The 22,569-nt window shown below is 37.9% G+C and overlaps 4 protein-coding genes across 4 annotated transcripts in view; 1 reads left to right on the top strand and 3 right to left on the bottom strand.

The window, feature by feature from the left end:
* Positions 1-356: 356 nt before the first annotated feature.
* Positions 357-4,238, bottom strand: LOC306769333 (protein tyrosine phosphatase domain-containing protein 1; the record flags this gene model as incomplete). Its single annotated transcript, XM_079257899.1, has 12 exons — positions 357-479; positions 566-676; positions 761-841; positions 1,504-1,605; positions 1,702-1,818; positions 1,904-2,158; positions 2,264-2,566; positions 2,665-2,936; positions 3,044-3,181; positions 3,423-3,541; positions 3,863-3,943; positions 4,048-4,238. The coding sequence occupies 12 exons, from the start codon at positions 4,236-4,238 to the stop codon at positions 357-359; spliced, it is 1,893 nt and encodes a 630-aa protein (XP_079114025.1).
* A 1,120-nt stretch (positions 4,239-5,358) lies between these two features.
* On the bottom strand, positions 5,359-10,314 carry LOC306761511 (ADP-ribosylation factor 4-like). The gene is made up of 6 exons (XM_079247709.1): positions 10,118-10,314; positions 9,304-9,384; positions 9,096-9,205; positions 8,560-8,631; positions 6,717-6,842; positions 5,359-6,620 (listed from the first exon to the last, which is right to left on the bottom strand). The coding sequence occupies exons 1-6, from the start codon at positions 10,182-10,184 to the stop codon at positions 6,534-6,536; spliced, it is 543 nt and encodes a 180-aa protein (XP_079103835.1). The 5' UTR covers positions 10,185-10,314; the 3' UTR covers positions 5,359-6,533.
* A 1,192-nt stretch (positions 10,315-11,506) lies between these two features.
* On the top strand, positions 11,507-17,403 carry LOC306769322 (transmembrane protein 116; the record flags this gene model as incomplete). Its single annotated transcript, XM_079257888.1, has 12 exons — positions 11,507-11,539; positions 11,674-11,717; positions 12,603-12,666; positions 12,782-12,910; positions 15,883-15,987; positions 16,082-16,131; positions 16,220-16,333; positions 16,436-16,478; positions 16,628-16,699; positions 16,849-17,002; positions 17,090-17,169; positions 17,251-17,403. The coding sequence occupies 12 exons, from the start codon at positions 11,507-11,509 to the stop codon at positions 17,401-17,403; spliced, it is 1,041 nt and encodes a 346-aa protein (XP_079114014.1).
* Positions 17,404-20,478: 3,075 nt separating this feature from the next.
* Positions 20,479-22,569, bottom strand: part of neto2b (neuropilin (NRP) and tolloid (TLL)-like 2b) — a gene marked incomplete at both ends in the record, with an annotated part of 4,701 nt that continues 2,610 nt past the window's right edge. Inside the window, 5 exons of the mRNA XM_079260306.1 lie at positions 20,479-20,931; positions 21,018-21,110; positions 21,207-21,337; positions 21,716-21,829; positions 22,212-22,338. Of these exons, the coding sequence (XP_079116432.1) occupies positions 20,479-20,931; positions 21,018-21,110; positions 21,207-21,337; positions 21,716-21,829; positions 22,212-22,338 (918 nt within the window). The remainder of the gene's footprint in view (positions 20,932-21,017; positions 21,111-21,206; positions 21,338-21,715; positions 21,830-22,211; positions 22,339-22,569) is intronic.

Genomic DNA, 22,569 nt, shown 5'->3' with positions numbered 1-22,569 from the left:
GAGTTGTTTCTGCTAAAGGTAGTTTTTACAAGCTATTAAATCAGGCAATGTACTACATTTCCTTTGCTTTGGATTTGTTTTTGTCAAATTGTGACATAGTGTAACATGTCACATCCTGTTCATTTGAACTCTATGACCTGGTGGGGACTGATTGGTAAACGTCCTGCTCATTACTTAACCGAGATATTATGACAATGTGTATATGCACATAAACACCATCTTGCAACAAGCCAACTAAATGGAATTTATTTATATTTTGTCAAAGAGAGGAAGAAAGGAGTCCTTTCATGCCTCTTGATTTGGTCCTCTTTTAGTTTTTCTTATCATTGCATTAGTTCTTATTTGAATTCTGTCCTTCAAAGTGTAGCGCTTGTGCTGCAGGCCCTCTTGAAGTCTCGGTAATGGTGGAAAGTTTCTCTTAAACTAGCCTTCAGCACTTTCATCAAAGGTGCTAGGCTTCCCACTTCCTCTTGAGGACGCTGTTGAATAAAAAGTAAATAATCTGTTCAGGAAGAATAGAGTAGCAAGAATTCTTAGAGGAGCAGACATCTTGACATGTTCTTACCCTTGTAAGTGCAAACATCAGCCGCTGGAGCACTGCGTCCTCTCTGTGTGGACACAGGCTGGTGACTGAGCTCACACAGCTCAGGATACAGTAGATAGTGTGTCTCTGTGCCTATGATGATGGAAGCATTTTTGTATTCTTACCAAAGACATCATCAAAAAATGTAATTGATAACTGCATCATCTGTTTTCTTACCTTCTTGAGCACAGTGAGAGGCTTCGTGTTGCTTCCTCCAATACTCAACCTCTCCACATCCTCAGTGCTCAGAACAGGGTCCTGGATCAGGTAGGAGAAAACAGATACAAGTGAAAACTATATAAATGGTCAGGGCCGCCTTTACCTACTGTTTGGGCCCTGGGCTGAGAAGTTCTGTTGGCTCTGTCCCGTCCTCCAAATGTACCAAGTCTCATTATAGAAAATAATATCCAGCTTTACACTGATATGTTGTTGTTTTTTTAAATTCAGTTGTATTACCATATTAATAACATGGCCATAATGAACAATATTAAATACAATAATGAATGAATAAATAACAGCAGCAACACATCAAACAACCCAGTGAAGCTTCCTAAACAGAAATAGCTTATCAACATGGCTTTTCAGACACAGCAGCCACAACATGTGAAAACCCGCAGATGCTTTCTCTAAACACTGCACTTTCCTTTTAGGAAGCTCTTTCTTCCGCTCTCTTTTGCACAAAAAGCTCCAATACGTCCTTAAAATCCAAATTATGAAGAATGTCAGTGATTATAAGAGTAAGGATTGCTGACAATGTTTCCCAGTTTGAGGCTGAAATATGATCTGAGACGGTTTCTGCTGTTCATATTTGCTCTGACGCAGACATATCATTTTTATTTTTGACAAGCCAGATGGTTGAGTGTTAAACTTTCTGTATTGAAACAGTTTGGCAAAATGGATTTTTGTTTGATGCCACTGACCCTTAACTTTTCCATCCAGCTCCATAAGAGACAAGAGAGGACATGAGGGTCTGACTCGGTGACCAGCAGAGCCCAGCCACAGTCACTGCTGTTCAGTTCCTCCTGTTGAAAGGATGAATGACATTGTAAATGCAGTAAAAGTGATAAAAAAAAAAACAGTCTATGATGATTTATTATGATTTTCCTTTTGTTCTATACCTGTAGCAGAGCCGACCTCTGCAGAATAGTGTCTCCTGGAGGACCTTGTTCTGCCATTGCTTTGGCAACTAGCCGGGCCATCGACGTTGGACCGGGGTTGTGTGGATTTCTACATAACTTGATGAAACAGAAGCCAAACTGTTTAAAGCAATCAGAGCAAAGCTTTTTTCATCATCTCATTTCAACACTAATAACAGTTTACCTCCAGGTGGGAGCTGCATTTTGGAAAAGCCTTTTTCGCTGCGTACTTTGTCCTCTTTGCGCAGCTGCTGCTTGCTCTCATGTTAGACATGGGGATGTTAAGTATATGAGATTCCTTCATTGTATTCTGGAGGCCTGATGAAAGTTTGCCAAGGACTGGACTAACTGGTCTCAGATCGGCTCGTATCAGGTCCTGCACACACCAGTGTTTTTCATTTCCAAGTACTGCAGTGCAGTATGGACTTAGCTCAAGGTCCTTGGGGTCAGAATACAGCAAAATTAGAAGAAAAAAAAAACCCCAAAAAACTCCACCATCATTCTAGAGAAAACATTTTGTCAATTGATACTTGTAAGATTTTACCTCATGTGCTGCGATCTTACTAAGGTCAGAGTCACTATAGCTGCGTTTGTCCAGCAACACGTCCCGTTTTCTCTCCAGAAATCCCAGCGGCTCGTCCCAGGAGGACACAGAACCCGATCTTGTCCACGAGCCTTTACAGCCCTCGTTTAGCAAAGGCAAGTACTGTTTGGAAACCAAGGTTTCTTTGACAGTCCTGCCCAGGGTTCTGAGTGCTGACCTCTTCTCCAGCTCAGTCTGGAGCTCTGGAGGAGAGGGGAGACCCAGAGCCAAACAGGAAAGGCGCACGCAGAGGAGGTACACCACCTAATCAAATGAGCAAGAAGTCAGAAAAGATAAGGTTGAATTTCCTAAAGGACAAAGATATATGTTCTTATTAAAATGAATGAAGACAAGGTCCTGACCTTGGGTGTGTATCTGAGTTTGCGTGCCTCCTGACCATGCAAAAGCAGTGCTTGTCGGTTTAAGTAGTGCTGCAGGGTGAATGGCGCTCCATGTCGCAGACTGAGGTCTGGGTACTGAGTCAGTTGTGTACCAAGCAGGCGAGCAAAGTCAAACACCTGGTTTATCTGTGCCCGGGTTTGGATTGAACGAGGTCTTTTAATGCGCACATAGTGGACTGCCTCACTGGGGCTGATGCGCAGGGTGTAGATCAAGTAGCAGGCTATCAGGACACCTGTTGAGTACGGAGAAGTCAGGAGTAACACAGCAGATATCAGAGAAGATTATATGTGTTAAAACTTCATATTTAATTGCATTGTAGTACAGTTGTTTTATTCTCACCGGTCCTGCCCAGGCCTGCGTGGCAGTGCACAGCCACTCGACCCTCCTGCACTGCAAAAGCCAGAACCTTTACCCCATCGATGATCCCAACAAGGGATGTCACTCCAAAATCTGGCATCCCAAAGTTGTAGAAATAAACTGCAAATAAATGTAAATATGATTATTATTGCCTTGTGTCTAATGTAGTCATGTGACTTAGCTGCTGCAGTACAGCATGTCCTCCACCTGATAATTACTTGCTGCCCTACTGACACAAATCCCAGATGTCTCAGCGTAATGTTTGGTAACAAAGGCAGCTGCTTTTTAAGAGCGAAACACGTCTGAATTGATCAGTTTCTGGAAATGAAATGTCTGTCAGTCAATTTTTACGTCATCTCACTTTCATTGTCCATGAAGATCTGTGGAGAGTATGTGAAACCACTCTCAGGGTCTAGAGGAGGTCCACAGTGAGCATGCTCCCCCGGGAGCTGCATGTTGATGACTGATCTGATGTTAAACCTGGAAACAGAAGACAAGAGTTGCTCCTCTGTGTGTTTGCATTTTAAAAGAATTGTTTAAATGGCAACACTATCTGAGAGCTTTTAGCTTTAATAACTAAAATGCTGCTAAAAACCAACACTGTACGGTACTAAACCTTCATCTTCTATCTTTACCAGATAGAAGGTTTTTGTTTTTTTTAACACATTTCTGATCTAAACTTATTCGCTCTCTTTGTTTGAACCTTTTATCTTAACTTAATGGTTTCTATCACCCTGCGTGCACCAGTGCTAATCACACACTGCACAGACATACAATAGAAGAAAAGGAAGAAATATTTACCTTTGAAACTGATCTATAATGTTGTACTTCTTGATTAAATTGTTGGATGGTCGTGCCATGGCAACTATATCATCCGTCACCCTGAGATAGTCAGACGGTTGTAATGAGTAAAGTTTCTCTTGTTGTTTCTACTATAACTCACAGAACACATTAAGGTCTATGAGACAACAGCATGACGTTCTCACCAGGAGGAGAAAAGCCCTCGAATTGCTTGTTGGTTTAATTTCCAGCACTCTGGTCCCTCATATCGACAGTCTATTCCTCCGCAGGCCAGCAGACAGAGGAGCTTAGGTGGGATAGCTTTGACCAGGTTCTCTCTGGCCTGAGAATAGGAGGGCCGTGGAACTGATATATGGGGGGACAAGCTCGGCATCATCCTGCACAAGTAAAAGGCCCCCAAGATCAGCCTTTGATATCACCCTGTAGATGTTATAGACTATAACCCAGCTGGGCAAACTGGGAACGTTGTATCACCTTCCTGCAACTTTCTGTATTTCACAATCATACACCTTCTAAACTGACGGGAGGGAAATCTACTTTATGAATTTTTTGTTGTTCAGTATCAACATTTTTTTTAAAAAAAACAAATGGTTCAGTTTACAATGAACATTTCTGGAATATTCTATGACATACCATCAAATCTATGACTTACCTTTACTATTATGTTGGACAGTGAAGCCGTTAATCCCATTTACTGCAAAATAGCTATAATAAAACTGCAAAATTGATCACAAAATACACGTGCTCCTCTATGTTGACCCACTGCATACTCGCACAACTGTGATGACCCAGCTCTACTAAGCCTGATTAGCTGTCATAAATACATTAAAGCAGACACTCTTGCATCAAAGCAAGCCAATTATATAATGCTTATTCCTTCATAACTGTTTATGTCCTCAATACCTCCCACCAGCAATGGCACCGTTTGATTTCACTTTGTTTGCAATGCTTACTAATTCAGTTTCATTTAAACACAAAGTGAATGTTTTAACATATTAGCCTCATAAAATCCATAATTTTTAAAACATTAGCATATCATGGTCTAGAAGAAAGCATGACAGAAAAGTGGCCCATGTCATGAGACTACTGCACAGTGAACTGTTGCAAATCACCCCACGTCTGCAGGATGAGCTCTGAACCAATCTTCCCCTGCGGTGCAGCAATAGGAACAGCCTGACCATGAGGAAATGATGGTGATAACACCTATTAGCTCCACCCTCTAGATAACTCATAATGATTATCTCTGTACCAATTTCTTACCCGAAGGCAATAAAGAGCCTGTATTTGTTTAGAGATGGGGCAGAGACTGTTGCCATTCAAAAAAATAAGGAACAAGTAACCAAACGTTGGCATAGGACACGATCTATGAGCGAGATGCCTCTGACAATCACATGCACATAAACGCTGCACCTACTCTGATCAGCCGTGGTTGGAGACAGCAGAAGCCTGAAATAATGAATGGAATACAGGAATATTCAACACATTTTTTCTTTTATTTGATGTATTTTGTAAAACAATTTTAGCAAACATTTTTGATGACAACTCCATCTTCCGACAACATAAGCTGGAATGTTCACCCAAATGGGCAGGTATGTTCCTTTTCAGCAGGGGCGAAGTAATTAATACAAGACGACACTGAAGTAAATCAAGCACTACGTGGTTCTGAAAAAACACCCCCCTCTGGAAAAAAAACCAAAAAAAAAAAAACAGGATGCTTTACTGTGTTGCAATAACACTGGCCATGTTTCAACACTGACAACACTTCCTTCCTCCTTTCAGGTTTAATTTCCTCTTAAAGATGAACTGAAATTTTAATTCATTCTTTTCATGGTGATTATTAAAAAGGGAAACAAAAATCAGTACAGAGTCAAACAGGATTAAAAAAAAAAAAAAATAATGAAGTAAAGATGCAAAGAAGCAATCTACACTCACAGTGGCGTGGTTCTGCTGCAGCACAGCGCAAAACACAGAGTCTTACTGCATGATGTTATCTTGAGAAAAAAAAATACAAAAACATCTTAGGGAGGAGTATGACCTTAAATTGTGATATGGAATAGATTGCAGAGATTTGTGCAAAATGATAGCAGAAGGCACATTGTTCCTTTTTGGAGCCATGTGACTCCACACCACTAACATAACCACTGCAATCCTCTTCCAGCTCACTATATGAGCCATTTAAACAAAAAAAAAAAAAAAAAAAAGAAAGAAACAGAGCTGGCACAGGAATGAGAACATGACAATGAGGAGTGCAGGGGGAATATCCACAGGGGACTGTGGAGATTAACAGCTCGTGGCAGTCCACAAAGTGTGCTTCCAACTTCTGGGGTTACACTGCCCAATCACGGCTCAAGAAGACTTTAAGAAAGTCCAACAGTTATACAAGTTATTTCCATGAAAGCTACAAAAATCCGTTACTTGCTCAACACCAGACTGAAAGCATAAATGAAAGGCAACAAAGAGAAAAAAAATATTTTTCCAAGTTGGAAAGAGATATTTATAATATCAGGAAAAAAAAAAAAGACAAGAAAGTAAAGGTAGTCATTGATTACACTGTCCACCAGCCTTTTCCAGTTTAACATTAATGCTGGAGGAACACTTTCTGGACTGAATGTCTATGCCTCTTCTCTTCTGTGACGTATAGTCTCTCTCCTTTGTCCAACCAATCCTTCATTTAGTTCTTTGACAACTCTTTGGATAGCCAGTCAAGTCCTTCATAAAGCCCAGTGCCCTGGGTGGCGCAGGTAGACTCGATGTGCCACTGTGGACAGATGATTACATGGTACAGATGTCAGGAGAGTATGACAGCAGCTCTACAAAGATGACAGCACAGTGTGTTTGCGTGGAAACTACTCACAGTCTTGTTGCGAAGAGCTTGTAGGCCGAGTCTTTCTGTCAGTTCACTGACTGACAGGGCGTTCGGGAGATCTTGTTTGTTAGCAAATACCAACAAAACAGCATCTTTCAGCTCATCTTCCAGCAACTACGTGAGCAGATAACAAAATTACAGACTTGACAAACTTTAACTTCAGACACACAAGAAAAACCAAGATGATTGAATAAAATAACCTATCAGCAAATTGAATCTACTACAAGGACAAAAACATGTTAATATAATCCTATAACTATGAATTTGATCCGATTTCAACACTTTATACTTGAAAATATTCTACATAGAAAAACGAAGGCTGTTGGCAACTATTTAAGCACAAAATGATTTTAGGTTTGATGCCGCAAAATAAGCTAATTAGAATTACATGCAGGATATAGTCAAAATAGTATTCAGTCAATATGAACCAGTTAAAAAAAAAAAAGAAAAAAAAATCCTTTGCATGATCACACAAAACTAAGGAGAGCTTGTGCAGATCTCTTACAATGACATGTACAATGAAAGCACAGAGTGTTTGAAATACACTGCAGTCCAACTCCTCTTTAGTTTTCCACAGTTAGCATGTACACTCTTAAAGCAATGTACACAAGAGTCCAGGATGTGTTCATGCAGCTGGTCTCTGTGAAACACGTAATACTAAATTCCCTGTATACTTTTGGAGACCTTGTTAACACCTCAAGCTCATCTAGTCTGTGAGCTAGTGATCGTATGTTTGGCATTAGAACCACTGAAGGAATGAATTCATAAAGTTTGTTCCCTCTGCCTTGGTCCCGCTCTGCATCCTCTTCTACTTATGTGTGATTTGGTGTGCCATTTTACTGGTTTTTCTTGGTTTTTGAGAGCTTCAGCAGTTGACCATGTTAACAAATAATTTCTCTGTTTCCATGGAAGCTCATCATAAGTCCATAAAGAGCCCAAAGTACATGGAGAAAACATCTTGGCAAAACAGCTTGTGAACCAGTGTAAAAAATATTCCTAAAATTATTGATGGTAGTCATCTTCCAAAAAAAAAAAGTTGGATGCAATTTAAAAACACGACATTATGGTCAGACCTACCACATTTTGCTGCCACCTCACGGGGCGTTGTAGGGCAAAGTCAACCCAAAACCAGCTTTTCCAGGTTCTTCAGAGCAATTTTGGAACATTTTCCTTTGTACAACTAAGTTTCAGTTTTGCTGTTTTCTCATGTTAACAAGTGTGAGATCAAATACATTTTGCTTGTGTAAGTCATCCTGTGACAGATTTGCATTCAGGGAAAGAATGCCTCCTTATCTTGAAAAATCCCCTTGTTCTTCTACTTTATCTTATTCTCCTCTGTCCACATAGTTTCCAACTAATAGAGTACGGAAGGTGCTGTTTACTGCAAGTCATGCATAATATTTGTATTCATAACAACAGCTGACCTGCTTGTTAACTAGTATGGTATCAAATCCAGAAAGACATTGGTCCCAGTTCTTACAGCAAACATCAAAAACAAAATGGCAAGCAGCAAATGTTCCAAGTCGTCTTATTTCTGAAACTTGGCAACTCCAAAACGTCAGGAAACTTAAACATGCAAGTTATTTATAAGACAGGATTATTGCGAAAGTTTGGACATGCATAGTCATTCAAATTGCATGGATAGGAGCACCCCCCCCCAAAAAAACAAAAGAAAATAAAAACAACTACAAAAAAATGACCAAGTTTTTAGTATGTTCAGAATATCCTGAGGGATTGTTAACAAAGCCCAGTCACTTCTATAGCACATCATGCTAATAATGTAAAATCATAATATGCACTAAAATCTACAGCTGGATATCTGTATACCCACCATCTTTGAAAGCTCCTCTGCAGACTCAGCCACTCTTTCTCTGTCATTACTGTCCACTACAAAGATGAGACCCTGAAAGGGGGGGGGGGGGGGTAAAAAAGAAAAATTATAAAATGCATCTCATTCAAAATCCAACAAAGATTAGACAAAGTTAAACATGAAATGATAAAAAACACCAATTTAGCTTAAAAGCAGAAATGCTTTGGCTGAATTCAGTTTAATAATATTACAACCAAATAAGAATATGGAACGCAGTAAATATTTCTTTTTTTGTCTTAAATAGCTGTAATACAGCCAAAGAGAGCAAAATTATCATTTTAATCAAACAAAACCTATTTCCAGACTTTTTAAATCCACTTAACATAACTTTTTTTCAGTCTAACACTCTGATGGATGACTTTTTTGGAATATCAAACATTATTGTGTTGCAAACCACTAATTCTGCTTCTGACTCACATATTATTAAACAAACATGGTGTCATCTTCCAATAATGCAAAAAGTGTAACAGCACTGAAAAGGTTAGTCATGCTCATACCTGTGTATTTTGGAAGTAATGTCTCCAGAGAGGTCTGATCTTGTCCTGACCACCCACATCCCAAACAGTAAAACTGATATTTTTATATTCTACAGTCTCCACGTTGAAACCTAACAGGGACAAAGAGGGGAACAATTCCTAAAATGATGCACAATAAATAACACTCCCAAAGAACAACCTGGAAACGAGTTTTAAGTAAATGTCTTACCAATGGTGGGGATAGTGGTTACAATTTCACCGAGCTTCAGTTTGTACAAGATAGTTGTTTTTCCAGCAGCATCCAACCCGACTACAGGGGAAAAAATTTGATTATATTAAATGAGGTAAACAAGTAAAAGCAATAAACAGCTTTCATGCAATTTTCACACAGGAGGGAACAATCACTAAGCAGACAAACAGGACGATGGGTAGTGTAGAAACCATTTAAACCAACACAAAAACCTTCATCAGATCTGAGAAACCAGGTATATATATATATATATATATATATATATATATATATATATATATACATATACATACACACACACACACACACACACACATATATATAAATAATTGTTAAAGATAACCCACCTAAACAGTTGCATGAAACAACAGCCTTGCTTTGGGTCGGGGATATTTAAAGCTGTCCAATGTCTGCTCATTTTTATTAAAAGTCATATTTTAAGTCAAGTTCCCCCTTCGTATAACCATTTTACTTGTCAATGTTGAAATTTTTTGTGGTCTTTTTACACTTCTATGCCCTCTTTTGGAGGAAGTTTGGTGTTAGTTGACTTTCCAACTAAGAAGAGGCCACATTGACGATCTTCATTGTCAAACTTATCGAGAAGAAAAACATAAAACCTTGGTAGGAAACAACTGACTTTATTAAAACAATGTACTTTACCTTTATAAAAAATAATACATTAACAGCATATCCGAAATCAGTCCATTACCAGCTTGTTTAACTTAGTACTTTTCCCCTTTTTCCTCCTACACGCGACGCCAACCACCATTAGCCAAACATATCTTCCACTCACCCATTAAAATCCTCATTTGCTTTTTGCCAAAGAGTCGGCCGAAGATGGACGAGATGGTGAGTCCCATGTCTGTCCGTGGATGTCTAAAGCCGTGGAAGAAACTTGTGGTATTAGACACGGCACTGTGGCAAATTAGATATTTCACACTGACCAGATTTCTGTGATTTCCACACGAGACTAAAAGCCGTCTTCTGCCACGTCCGGGCCAACGTGGAAGACACGACGTCATCCATTTGAAAAAGCTTTATTAACACAAATAGCATATCACATGGAAAGGTTTTTAGAGTTTTTAAACGCCTTTTTCATTGTTCCCCATATATATTACAGAATATTTGTATATGTACCCAAAAGAAAATGTGTGCTGTTGTGTATTGTTGTATTCATTTTTTTAAACGTACATTTCAGTCTTTCTGTCTGTTTAAAGTGCAAACCTGATTCGTACCACTAGATGTCGCTGATGTACAGACGTACGTTTACTTGATGTAAGTGAACAGTAAACATATAATATGCGTTTTTACTTACATGAAATTAATGAATGAATTAAATGAAAAATACTTTATTAATCCCCGAGGGGGAAATTCAATATTGTAATAGATAATAATAATTAACTAGAGGAGGTCTTTTTCTGGAGGCTGATGGCTGCTGGCAGGAATAATCTGTATATTTCAGTCTTACAGCGGACCTGAAGAAGCCTGTCACTGAACACACTTTGTTGTTTCATCACTGTGTTGTGGAGAGGGTGTGAAGAATCCTCCATCATCTTCATCAGCTTGTGCAGCATTCTTCTTTGGACAATCAGCTCCAGCGGCTCCAGAGTTACTCCAACACAGAACCAGCTTTCTTGATCAGTCTGTTGATTTTCTTCAAGTCTTTGGTTCTGATGCTGCTACCCTAGCAGATGGCTGCAAAGCTGACTGCACTCTCCACAATACATCAGTAATAAATAATATATACATATAATATATATATCAATATATACATCAGTAACCAGAGTTATTGTAATTACTCAGTCAACATCAGTGACAATAATGACACATCTTTTTACCTTCATATTCAAGCAGCTGTTGGATATTAGAGAGACAGCAGATTATTATCTGTATGAGAATTTTATCAATAGAGGTTGAGACTACAAATATTCCAGAGGAAATTCATTGCTGGGAATGTTGGAAGCAAGATGAGGACTTTTCCCTCAGGGGTTTCCTTTGCAAAGTGCCATGCAGTACGCACACAAACACACACAGTGAGCAGGTGGAGCCAAAACATCAGCACGTGATAAGAAAGCTTTTATACAGGTGCCCTGAGTCAACGTATTTCATAAAGACATGTAATGGAGACAAGTTATTTAATTGTGTATGCTTACTCTGGCTTTTGGATACACTGCTTATCACCATGGAGCTTAGCACGTCACTGAGTCAAGACCAGGTAAGTTGCAGCTTTGATCAAAGTATTAAGAATTTAACTGAATTGCAGTTTATTATTTCTTTTTAAAAAAAAAAAAAAAAAAGTAAAACAGGCCACAGATTTATTAAAATTTCTTTTAAATTCTATTTTTACAGAAATATGCGATCTCCAATGTGTACATAGTGTTACTCCCTCTCAGGTAATGTATGGAATATATTCTTGAATAACGTTCAGGAAAACTTCTTTGCTGATACGATTATGTCAGTGTAAAAATGAGCTAAGTCACTTCTGTTTAACCATCTTGGCAACAGGAAGCATGATGTTTTTAGTTCTTGCATACCAGCAGTATGCTTACATAATGTCACATGCAATATTCAGAACTTGGAGCAGTTCTAAAAGTTTCTTTCCACTCAAACAGTTTGTTTTGCTCTGTGATTTTGTTAATATGTACCCAACTGAAACAAACCTCCATGCTTTTAGTTTCCATGGCGCCAGTTATGATTTAACATGTGCACCATTTTATAGCTTTTACTGTATTTATGTAAGTGTCACATGTCTGAGATGAACACTTGATAAATTTATTAGTCTTTTTCTCTGAAGTTTGACAATAAAACAAAATAGAACAGGTTTGGCTTGTTTTTATATTTGTCTGGTACTGTTTATACATAAAGAGATATTAACTTTGTCTTAGCGTTGATTAAAGTTCGGTCTTAGCTTCAGGGCTTTGTAAAACTCATACAAAGCTGTGAAGACAGTTGGCTCAAAACCATATAAATGCTATCATAGAAGTGTGTTCTCTGAATATGTTGACACATTTATCCACAAAGGTTTTATATTAATTTACAGTAACATAAATAATTTTACTAACTTCGTTTATATTATCTGGGGAGTATAGGTTTTTTTTTTTTTTTTTTTTTTTTTTTTTTTTTACTGTGTAATGATTTTTAATCAAATTGCTCTCTGATCAGTCCTTGTAACAAGCTAGTTTTAACATTAAAAGTTTTCCTTAAAATTTCACTCTTCATTTACCATATTTATAACCACTAATAATCGGCTGTTGTCTAATATTTCCAAACCATCGCAGTGTGATTGGGAGTGTTTCAGTCCTGGTGGTTTCCATAGTTAGATGGAAAAATTTAAGACAACAGGTGAGTCTAACTGTAGTTCTTCATTTTGGTGATGTTTTTCACCTTTTTACTGCTACAACTAAACATCTGAGGTGCAAAACAAAAAAATGACATTTTTGTGTGTATTTGTTTGTAGGTACATCTCCTGGTACAGCTTGCTCTGGCAGACCTCCTAGCTGCTCTGATTCTGATGTCCACTAGTGTAATGAACGATTTTAGAACTGACAACAGTGTAATATGTGGATACATGCTGCCGCTATCACTGGTGAGAAACTGTTTTTCTGTAATAATTTACAATATTGTGTTCTTATGAAGGAAGAGCTTCATCCTAATTGTGTGAGAAAATTCAAGTTGTAGAGAGGAAGACTTTTAGAAAAAAAAAAACAACTTGGATTTGTGTTCTTTTACTCAGCTAAAACGTGTGATGTATTCAGAGTTAATGATCAGACCGCCTAGCTGAACAATTTTCCCTGAGTGACCTCGGGCATGTAAACTCTGTGAAAACTTCATGTTCTTTTTATTGCATCTATAAAGCAAAGTGGGGAGCAGTTTAGCCGTGCCATGTCCTCTAGTACTGTATTTACTGTTTGGACAAATTGCACATTTTATGTGACGGTTGTCTTAAGACTCACATTTTCAAAAATCTTTCTGTAAGTTAGTTTTGAACTGGATGGGTGCTAAACCTGAGGTTTCTGTTTCAACAGCGATAAGCACAAAGCAATTGTTGACTTTACATAAAACAAATAAAATGAAAAGAATGTAATGCAGAAACAAAAACTCAGTATATTACTCAACACATCTCATAGTGTGAATTTGTTTCTATATATCTTAGAAGGATTGGGAAATTTTTACAGTTTGTGTATATCTCTAAATTCACTGCTCTGGTTTTGAAACAAATCATTACCAGACATTCTAGTCTATTCTACACTCATTTGGCAGACACATTTATCCAAAGCAACTTACATGCGAGAAGTGACCATAGCAATTAACCTAGCACACATATCTTGTTGGTGGAAGGAAACCAGTACCCAGAGAAAACATGCAAACTCCACACCAAAAGACCACTGTTCAAACCTCCCCAGCTGAGGCTCAAACCAGTGGCCTCCTGGCTGTGAGGCTGCTCTGCTAACCACTACACCACAATGATTAAGCCTTAACTATCCTATTAGTCCATATATTAGTCTATAGTTTGTATCAGGGATCCTCAACTCGGTCCACAGCCCAACAGATTTCCAGTGTATTGCTGCTTGAACACACCAGACCTAAATTAAATGGATCCAACAGCCAATGAAGTTCTGCACAAGGACTCATTAATTTGAGTCAGCTGTGTTTTTGCAGGAATATGTTTAAAAAAAAAAAAAAACTGCAGTTCTCATGGGAGTGAGTTGAATAGCCCTTGGTCTACATCCAATAAGCAATTGTGTACATATTTAAATAATGTACAAGAGAAAGAAGATTAAAGAAAAAATGAAAATGACTGACAGCATTATGATGACCTAGTCATCCCAAAATATGATCAGAGAGGGAATGAAAAACAGTCTACACTCACTTTTAACCATTTATGTATGTTTGAAAAGTTTTTGTAAACTGCAAATTGTATCAAGATGCTTTGACATCTGGGGGAACATGGGATCAGTCAGTGACCATTCAACCATTTTGAGCCTCAAATGAAGCTCATGTGAAGGTACCTCCAGTCTACAGTCTCCTCTGGATCACAATTTAAACTGTCTCATTTCTATAACTCACAATTTAAGTTATTTTCACAAGTGAATAGCTGAGATAACACAAATGACAACAAGTCGTAAGGTTGATTTGTTGGGTTTTTTCCCCACACATTATGTAGTCAGAAAATTCCCTTAAAAATACAAGATGTTCTTGCAAGAATTGTTGGTCTCAGTTTCATTTTGAGTATCACAACTATGTTTTGTTCAGTTTATAGTCTCACGTGTATGCCCACCTCCATCTACTACATTTTTATGACCACATGTCTTGAGGGAAAGCTCATTTTATTGTTGCAATAAAAGCCCTTCAAGAAGGGAAAAAATGCAGTCAAAGTTGAAAATGAAAGATAATGTTGAATAATAAAATCAAAGAAATCAGATTAAAGCACTTTTAATTAAAAAAAATAAATAAATAAAAAAATTAAGGAAGAACAGTGCTTGATATAAGGAAAAAAACAACTATTTTTGCATAGTCAAAACACCCTTCAGGCTCCTCCCAACCACTTCCCCATGGCAACGACAGCAGACCGAGCAGGTAAAGTTCCTGGTGTGGAGGATCACCATGAGGAAAGGTGGAGTTAAAATAGATAAAAAGTTGAAGCAAAGGTCAAATAAACCTAAAGACAATAAGAACAAATAAAAGCAATATGTGTAAAAGCATATGTGAAGGAAATAATGTTCTTTCATATAAAAGAAAAATAATCTCAAAGTCAGAATAAAATAGTTTTTAAACAAATCTGATAACAACTGTTGTCATGGTCACAATGAACCTGATCAACTTTTTTCTGCTGCGTCAGTGCCAAGTTAAAGTTTTGACTTCAGGCATAAGGCCCAAGGCAATGGTTGACGGTCACACCCATATTACGTCATTTAGACAAAAAGAAAAAGAAAAAAAAACTCTTGCTGTTGTATAATACTCACATGGAGTTTCCGGCTCCCACATGTCTCCAACATGTCTGTACAAAAACCAGTTTAACCCTCCTATTTCTGAATAAGCTGGTTGACAATTAGTTTAAACTTAATGTGAGATCAAAATAAATATTCAATATAATAGATTATTAAAATATTTAAAAATAGTTTGTTGTTAGTAGAGCCACATTAAGTGACAGTACCCCCAGTGTGTCCAAGGGTTCCCTCCTACTCCTAGCTGGACTGGAGCCTTTCAAATGAGCCCCCATGTAATGTCACAAAGATTACAATCTTTCATATAAAATCCTGGACAAATTATACATTGGTGGTTAAAAAGTCACTAAAATCATGTTTTAAGTAAATTGCTAACTCAGTTTTTCTCAAGCAGCTCATCTAAAGTTAAAACTGTAAAAATGTCCTTCCAAGAATTATAAAGACTTCCTCTTAAAGAGAAATGTTTGAACTTCTTAGTAGGCTACAAGTCCTAAATAAATCTTTCTTTTTTTATCACAGAAAGAACTTTACTGCTGGAAGAGCCATTGCACTTTGCAAGTTTACCACAATATTATAAATAATTCTGTATGTTTTTGTGTCTTTCTTTTCCAAGACATTTTATTTAATTTCATTTCTGCTGGTGGTTGTTTATGCCTGGAAGTCAAAGACTGCTATTGAAGGATGGAGGGAAAGACCAACAGATGATGATGATGGACAGGTGAGGAATCAGCTATTTGTAGCTCATTAGCAGGCTGATTTAATCAGAAACCTTTGGTAACTTTAGCCATTAACCTGTTGTTCTTGGTTAACAGAGTCAGTGCAGAAGAGAAGCTCTATGTTTCTCTGTTTATGCCATTGTGTGGTGAGTATGTGAATGTCATATTTAAAATGCAGCAGCTTGATCACAAAATCTCTACATTAATTCAGCCTTTGTTTGTCCAATATCACAGGGTGACTCCATTAGCAGCATACTTAGCGTATGTGCCCTTCTATTTGTCTGGGATTCAAGCTAGGGAGAAATCACTGTCCAGCATGATGAGAAATGACAGCACTAACTGCACCAGGTGAGCTCACAACTTCCACAATAAGCTTGGTGAGAGCTGGCTTGATTTAAAGAGATTGCAGTAATGAAAGATTGCTCCCCTGGGATTTTCTCTCTTTCACAGCTGTATCTTGTTCTTGCACATCATGAATGATCCATGTTCTGATGTAAGTCTAATGTTTGTATTCAAAAACATTTAATATGCATTATTTTATTTGATAGAGCTGCATTAATATTTCCATTGACTCGACTTGATGGCTTAGTGAACTTTGCTTTGTAAAAGCACATCATAGTTTCTTTTTTTTTGTCTCACTAGGACACAGCCCATGACACTTACATCAAAGTTTTTCTTTTCCTTGCGGTGATACCAGTGATGATCTCGTGCTCTGTGAGTCGGCAGTCCCAATCTAGCCTACGTACCAAAGTTATGGATCAATATCATACGCAGACTGACGCTGGAGTTTGGCAAAGTTAGCTAGAAATGGTTATTATTCTCACATATGTGCCAGACTGTGATAGTTTCTCTTTTTGTTATAGGTCATTTACTTCAAGGTTGGGAAGTGGTATGAAAAGCATGAGCAGGAAAGGTTTTTTCCTGTGGAGGGTGACGGGCGTTCAAGCAGGCGACTCAAAAAATTAATTTCTACTGCACGAAATATGGTGATGGTCATCCTAATCTGCTGGACACCGGGTATTCACACAGAATCACACACATACATTCGCATTTAAAAGCTATTATCAACATTAAATTGATGTTTTGTGCTTCTTCCTCTTGTAGCTCTTATCCTCATTTTATTCTCAACCCTAAATTGGACAAAAATTGAACAACGCAGTTTATTTGGACTTTATCTGCTGCAGGTATGTTGACAGTGGAAAGATGTTTGATCTAAAATGGAAAAACAACTAAATGAAGTTAATGGTTGTTTTTGTTTCTTTCAGGCTGCCACTGTGTCCCTGCAAGGTTTCCTGAACAGTATGGTTTACGCTTGGAGACGGCCCAACTTCACAGAGGCTGTTCTTGGGGAGAATACACCCCTGGTGGCATATGACCATGCGGCCTTCTTCGAGGAATCATTTAAGAGTTCTCCCTGACCACTGACTTATGAAGCATGCATTAAGTTTTTCCATGTTGCACACTCTTCATAGCAGTTCAGACTGAAACTATCTGTGGACTGAAGATGAAGCAACTAAAAAAAAATGAAGGAAACACAAACAAGGAACAACTGAAGAAGTACATTTTGTACTGTAACAGCAGTAGATTATGTAATAAGAAAGAGATATGGGTTTGAACAAGTTCTGGACCAACTTTCATTGTGTATTTTATTCGTAAATTTGTTCTTATTGCACTTTAAATGAAAGATTTTGACATTTAAGCACTTATTGGTGTATGTGATTTCTGATGTATTTATTGATTTCTGATGTATTTATTTTGAACATTAATGTGTCCTTTTAACCAACAATTGTATTAGTCAGTTATTAATTTCTGTTAGAGACTAAATTTACATAAATCCTATACAGACATCTATCTTTACTGACATTTTTACACCATTTTAGAAGCATGCACCGCCAGTTACACAGCATCAAGTCTTAGACTTTATAGGTGGTGGAGCACTGAGGAATGCAGAATTGTTGCAGAAAAATTGCTGCAGACGTTCAGTCACGTCTGTGCAACCACAACTATTAACATGTCTAAAAATAAATCATGAGCATTTATACAACTAAGGTCACACACAAGCCATGCCTGATATATATGTGTTCATACATGCACAGGAGCAAGATTAGCCCATTTCTGCATTTTATGTAAGATCGTTTATGTCAGAGATTTAATGGTAAATTAATAAAACAGACATTTTCCCACTAAATGAGACTCAATAACTCACAAAAAGAAATTGCTGACCCTGATTTTGACAACTTTTTTTGTACAATCACTGAGACTGTGCACTGTATTGCTTTCTGGCAGAAACTGCCAATGCAAGTCACTTTAAATACGACACATTTGTTGTTTCTGCTTTTATTCTTACTCGGCTTTAGCCAGCATCCCTGCCTCTTTACAACATTATGGTGCAACTGCTACCGTGTTGTAACAGCATGCCATAGACTGTCTAATACACAATATATAATCTGTACACATGCACAGAGATTTCCTTTTTCTAAACCAGATTCCATCATTTTAATTTTTCACATGATTTTTGCACACACTAGGACTTTACTCAAGCAATATAAACCTGAGCTTGCAAACTATGTGAATGCAAAGTAATAAGTTTTTCCATAAGTAGTTCGGAAAAATAAATATCACAACAAAAACACATTTTCATTTTACAGAGAAAAAAAAAGAGCCAGTTTATTCATTTCGACTTAAATGCACAAAGCACTCAAATCTGCAGATATGGAGGGGTGCGTGAGCTTTTTGAGGTTATTTGCAAACAACTTGTCACAATTTAAAGAATCAATACAATTTAAGAACAGATTTGAACATTACAGGATCTTTGACTCCTGTTAGTCAAATGACTGGATTTTTAGGCCTTGTTTGTACCTGATGCAAAATTGGACAAAATTCTGGGTGATCACTTATAACATTTGATGAATTATTTATGTGATAATCCAATAAGACAATACTTTCATCCACGTGGCACACAGACTCCTCATGTGAGATAAAGAAATTTCATGCTGGAATGTTTTTTTAATCTGTCGGGGATTTTGTGAAGAATGAAGCATGTTGGGAATATACACTGAGTTCTCAACACAGGTCCTGGTTGAGTCATTGTACTTGGATAAAAAGCTGTGCAGTCTGCATTTTTGACGCACCTGTTGACCTAATTTTATTTCTTTGGACATTTATTACAGGAAGTGTCCTGAATATCCTGCCTATTCATGGATACTAGGATAAAAATAAAGACAGTCCATCGTATCTGATAAATCACATGTCCTCTGACACAACGACAACTCTCAGAGGGATTTTGACGGCACAGAGTAAATTTGCTTTGTTTCACCATTTGCACTATGCTCATCTGTTTGATCACTTTTTTCACTGGTATTTTTTCATTTGCATTGGTCAATTAGCCCCTTGTTTCCTGTTGACTAAAGATAGAAAAACAAGTATGTGGCAGGGTGAACTTCCTTAAACAGTGCCACTAAATGAGCTTGCCTTCTGCTATGCATAGTTGCTCCATTAATTATCTGCACAGTGAATTTGCTGAAGATGATAAATGAACTGAAAGAATTTGCTGAGTCAACTCCACGGCTTTCCTAATGTGCTTTGACTCCTGTGTAATGTAGGTTGCATGGTTGAAAACAAATCTGTGACAAGCCTACATGTCCTCAATACAATGCTGGCGCAACCTTCACATGGTCCTGTAAACATAGACACATCAAGATAAATTTAAAAAAAAAGAAGAGTTTTGTTTAAAAAGTCTAATTCATCCTTATTTTGAGTTAATGTTACTCAATTTCATTGTGAATATTTCCTAAATCTGCCTTTGACAAATGATCTAAATTCTAAAGTGTGTTGGTTCTTTTCCACTAAGTAATTTTACATCAGTTTATCCATTAAATAGACAGTTTATGATCACAGTCAAAATTAAAACAAGACAGATTTATAATGGTCACCTTTGGATCATACAACACCACATCGTGACAATAAGCTTTGTGAGGGAAATTCCAGCCATCGTACCTGTGAGACACACCTGTTTTCAGAACACTCTTCCCTTCGGGGAAGTCAAAACATAGGCAGGATGGAACTCCTCCCAACACCAGCAGTGGTTTATTTTTGCTGTTTAAGGACAATGCATATATTAATGGATGAAAGAAATACTTTTTTTCTTCTTAGAGCCCAAAGACTGGTTCAAATACAGCTCGGTTCAGTCTATTTGCTTTATAGCTAAATGTATTTGACAAAATACATCAACAACAAGAACAAAACAAAGCAATATCACGTGTCTTTACGTCTCTCCTCTCAAATGTGGCCGCTCTGTCTGTTTCAGTGTCTGAGTGGGATTTGGCAATTCTTGAATGTCTTGAGATCCTTCGAGATAATGGATCTATGATCTTTGACAAAATCAGGTTTTTAAAGCCTTAAGAGGAAACAAGTGAAAAAAGTGACAAAAGCCATTGAATCTTCCTGTCGTAGTAAATCTACTTTCTGCAGATTCGTGTCAACCCTGTTTCTTTTCAAAAGTCCATGGACAAAGATCTTTGTTGCGTCATTTCAAATTTGCCTCTTCGACTTCCTGCTCGTCGCACATAGCGGTCAAACCTTCCATCTTCCACATCCTCTTCATCCTCCTCCATAACTCTGTCCTGCTGCCACAGTACTCGATCCCCCATATGATGATGGTGGCTCTGCATTTGGCTCTGTTTCATGCTAGGCCAGCTTTTCTTCCGTAAACTACTGTTCAAGTCCCTGAAAGGAGGTAAGGTGGTGTGGCAGTCTTCTCTTAGAGGAGGAAGCTCCATGGATCCTTTGCCCAAGACATATGTACTGTGACTGGCTTTGATGGAGTTGATAGAGGCCTGAGAGCCACAGTGGTGTTCATGAATGCAACGTGAGCCTGATGAGGATCTTCTCAGTGCATGTAGGGAATGGAGCTCCTCTGATAACTCCCTGTGGCCCCCGGACAGCTCCTGAAAAGACAATGATTTCATGTGTCATATGTGATTTTAACTTAATCGGAGCATGTACAGATAATAATGTAGAAAGGTAAGTTAACCTTGTCTCTGAGGGCAAGGAGCTCATAGTGCGGAGGGTCGAACACCTTCTGGAGGTTAGCACGTTGCAACAACTTGCTCCTACGTGGAATCACCTTTATAATATGTTGGTGCGCATTATTTATCTTGACAATTTGAACAGAAATATACAACATGGTTTGATATACTTGTTAACAACTCATCTTCGTTACCTTTTTACGTGGCTGCTTGACTTGCACAATAATGGAGAAAATGAGGAGTAACAGCACCACCCCCGTGGACACGCAGATAATTGTACCTTGAGTCTTTGTGATTTGAGGAAAAACATCTTTGGACTTTTTTTCTAGGTTATGGACATAAATAAAAAAACTAATTTTAAAACATGGTAAAATATATTTAATTCACAATATTGACACGTCATTACTTTTCCACCTTCATCAAGATGGCCTTTATCTTCAGCTGCCAGGACTATTTCGAAGACTAAAACACCAATACACAATTAACCCCCACATTTAAGTTACTTAGAGAGGGAAAAAAAACACTCAAGATGAATTTCTGATAGCTCTCAATGTGCCGATATTCACTGAAACTCAGTGTGACACTTTAGATGCAGACACGAAATGCACAATATTACCTAACACAGCACAACTCATTGTAAAACAGCACAGCAAAGCAGATCAAAGAGTGTTTCTACCAGAGTGTTTTGGCAGAGCTGGGGTACCTTTGCAGTTGCTTTCGTCCCATGGGAAGACACAGTTTTGTATGCCGTTGCACACCAGAGAATTGTTGATGCACATATTACTGTGGCAAAAGAATGCGTTGCTCATACATGGTGCTAAAACACAAAGACAGGTGTGATGCATGTCAAGTATGCAGACAGGCAAAGCGAGCAAAGCCATTAAAAGTAAGAGACTATAGTTTTTAGCTGCAGTAAATCTTAGCAAGAGCTGTGTAACAGGAATGACAGTTGAAAAATATGTATTAAATTATCGGTGTGTGTTTGCTGCTGAACATTTTTGCCGCGTTTTTAACACAACATAAGTAAGGTGTACTAAGCTGCAGTGATGGATCACACCCACACTAGTGTGCCTTCACAAATCTATCTGCAATCACTCAGAGAAGCAGCATGCTGGGTTTGTAAAGGAAACCAGAACAAAAAAAAAAAAAAAAGAATAATAAGAAGAGAAGCAAAGAATAATCTGAAGGGAAAAACTCACGGTCTGTGAAAATTGTAAACAGCATCCGAAAGCGGCTGAGTCGGCTTGTCTCATCAGCCCACATCCTCACTACTCCTAAATTGGTGTCCAGCATGATATCATTAGCAACCGTACTACAAAACTTGGCCTGCAAGAAACCACACACCATTTCCTTTATTATTATTATCTGTATGTGTGGTCTCAATGAGGTCAGGGTCTGCAGGACAGCTGCATACATATCAAATACGATGAAAGCAAAGAGAAGTCAAGTTTTGGAGCAGAGGAAAGAGAAACCCAAAGCTGAGAACATCCATGCAAAGAACTGCATAATAAAAGTTTTTGTAATGTGACTATAACTCTACAGCCTGCAGAAAAATAT

The sequence above is a fragment of the Telmatherina bonti genome, assembly GCF_933228915.1.
Source record: "Telmatherina bonti genome assembly, chromosome: 2".
NCBI classification, from domain to species: domain Eukaryota; kingdom Metazoa; phylum Chordata; class Actinopteri; order Atheriniformes; family Telmatherinidae; genus Telmatherina; species Telmatherina bonti.
Note: the sequence above shows the minus strand (reverse complement) of the source record. Positions and strands in the feature narration are given on the sequence as shown.

Excerpts from the sequence above, each read along its gene's own strand:
- LOC306761511 (XM_079247709.1), bottom strand. The coding sequence starts at position 10,184 with ATGGGACTCACCATCTCGTCCATCTTCGGCCGACTCTTTGGCAAAAAG. Across the intron at positions 9,206-9,303 it reads AACCACTATCCCCACCATTG|GTTTCAACGTGGAGACTGTA; the intron begins GTAAGACATTTA and ends TGTCCCTGTTAG. Across the intron at positions 6,843-8,559 it reads CAGAGGAGCTTTCAAAGATG|TTGCTGGAAGATGAGCTGAA; the intron begins GTGGGTATACAG and ends CTGCTCACGTAG.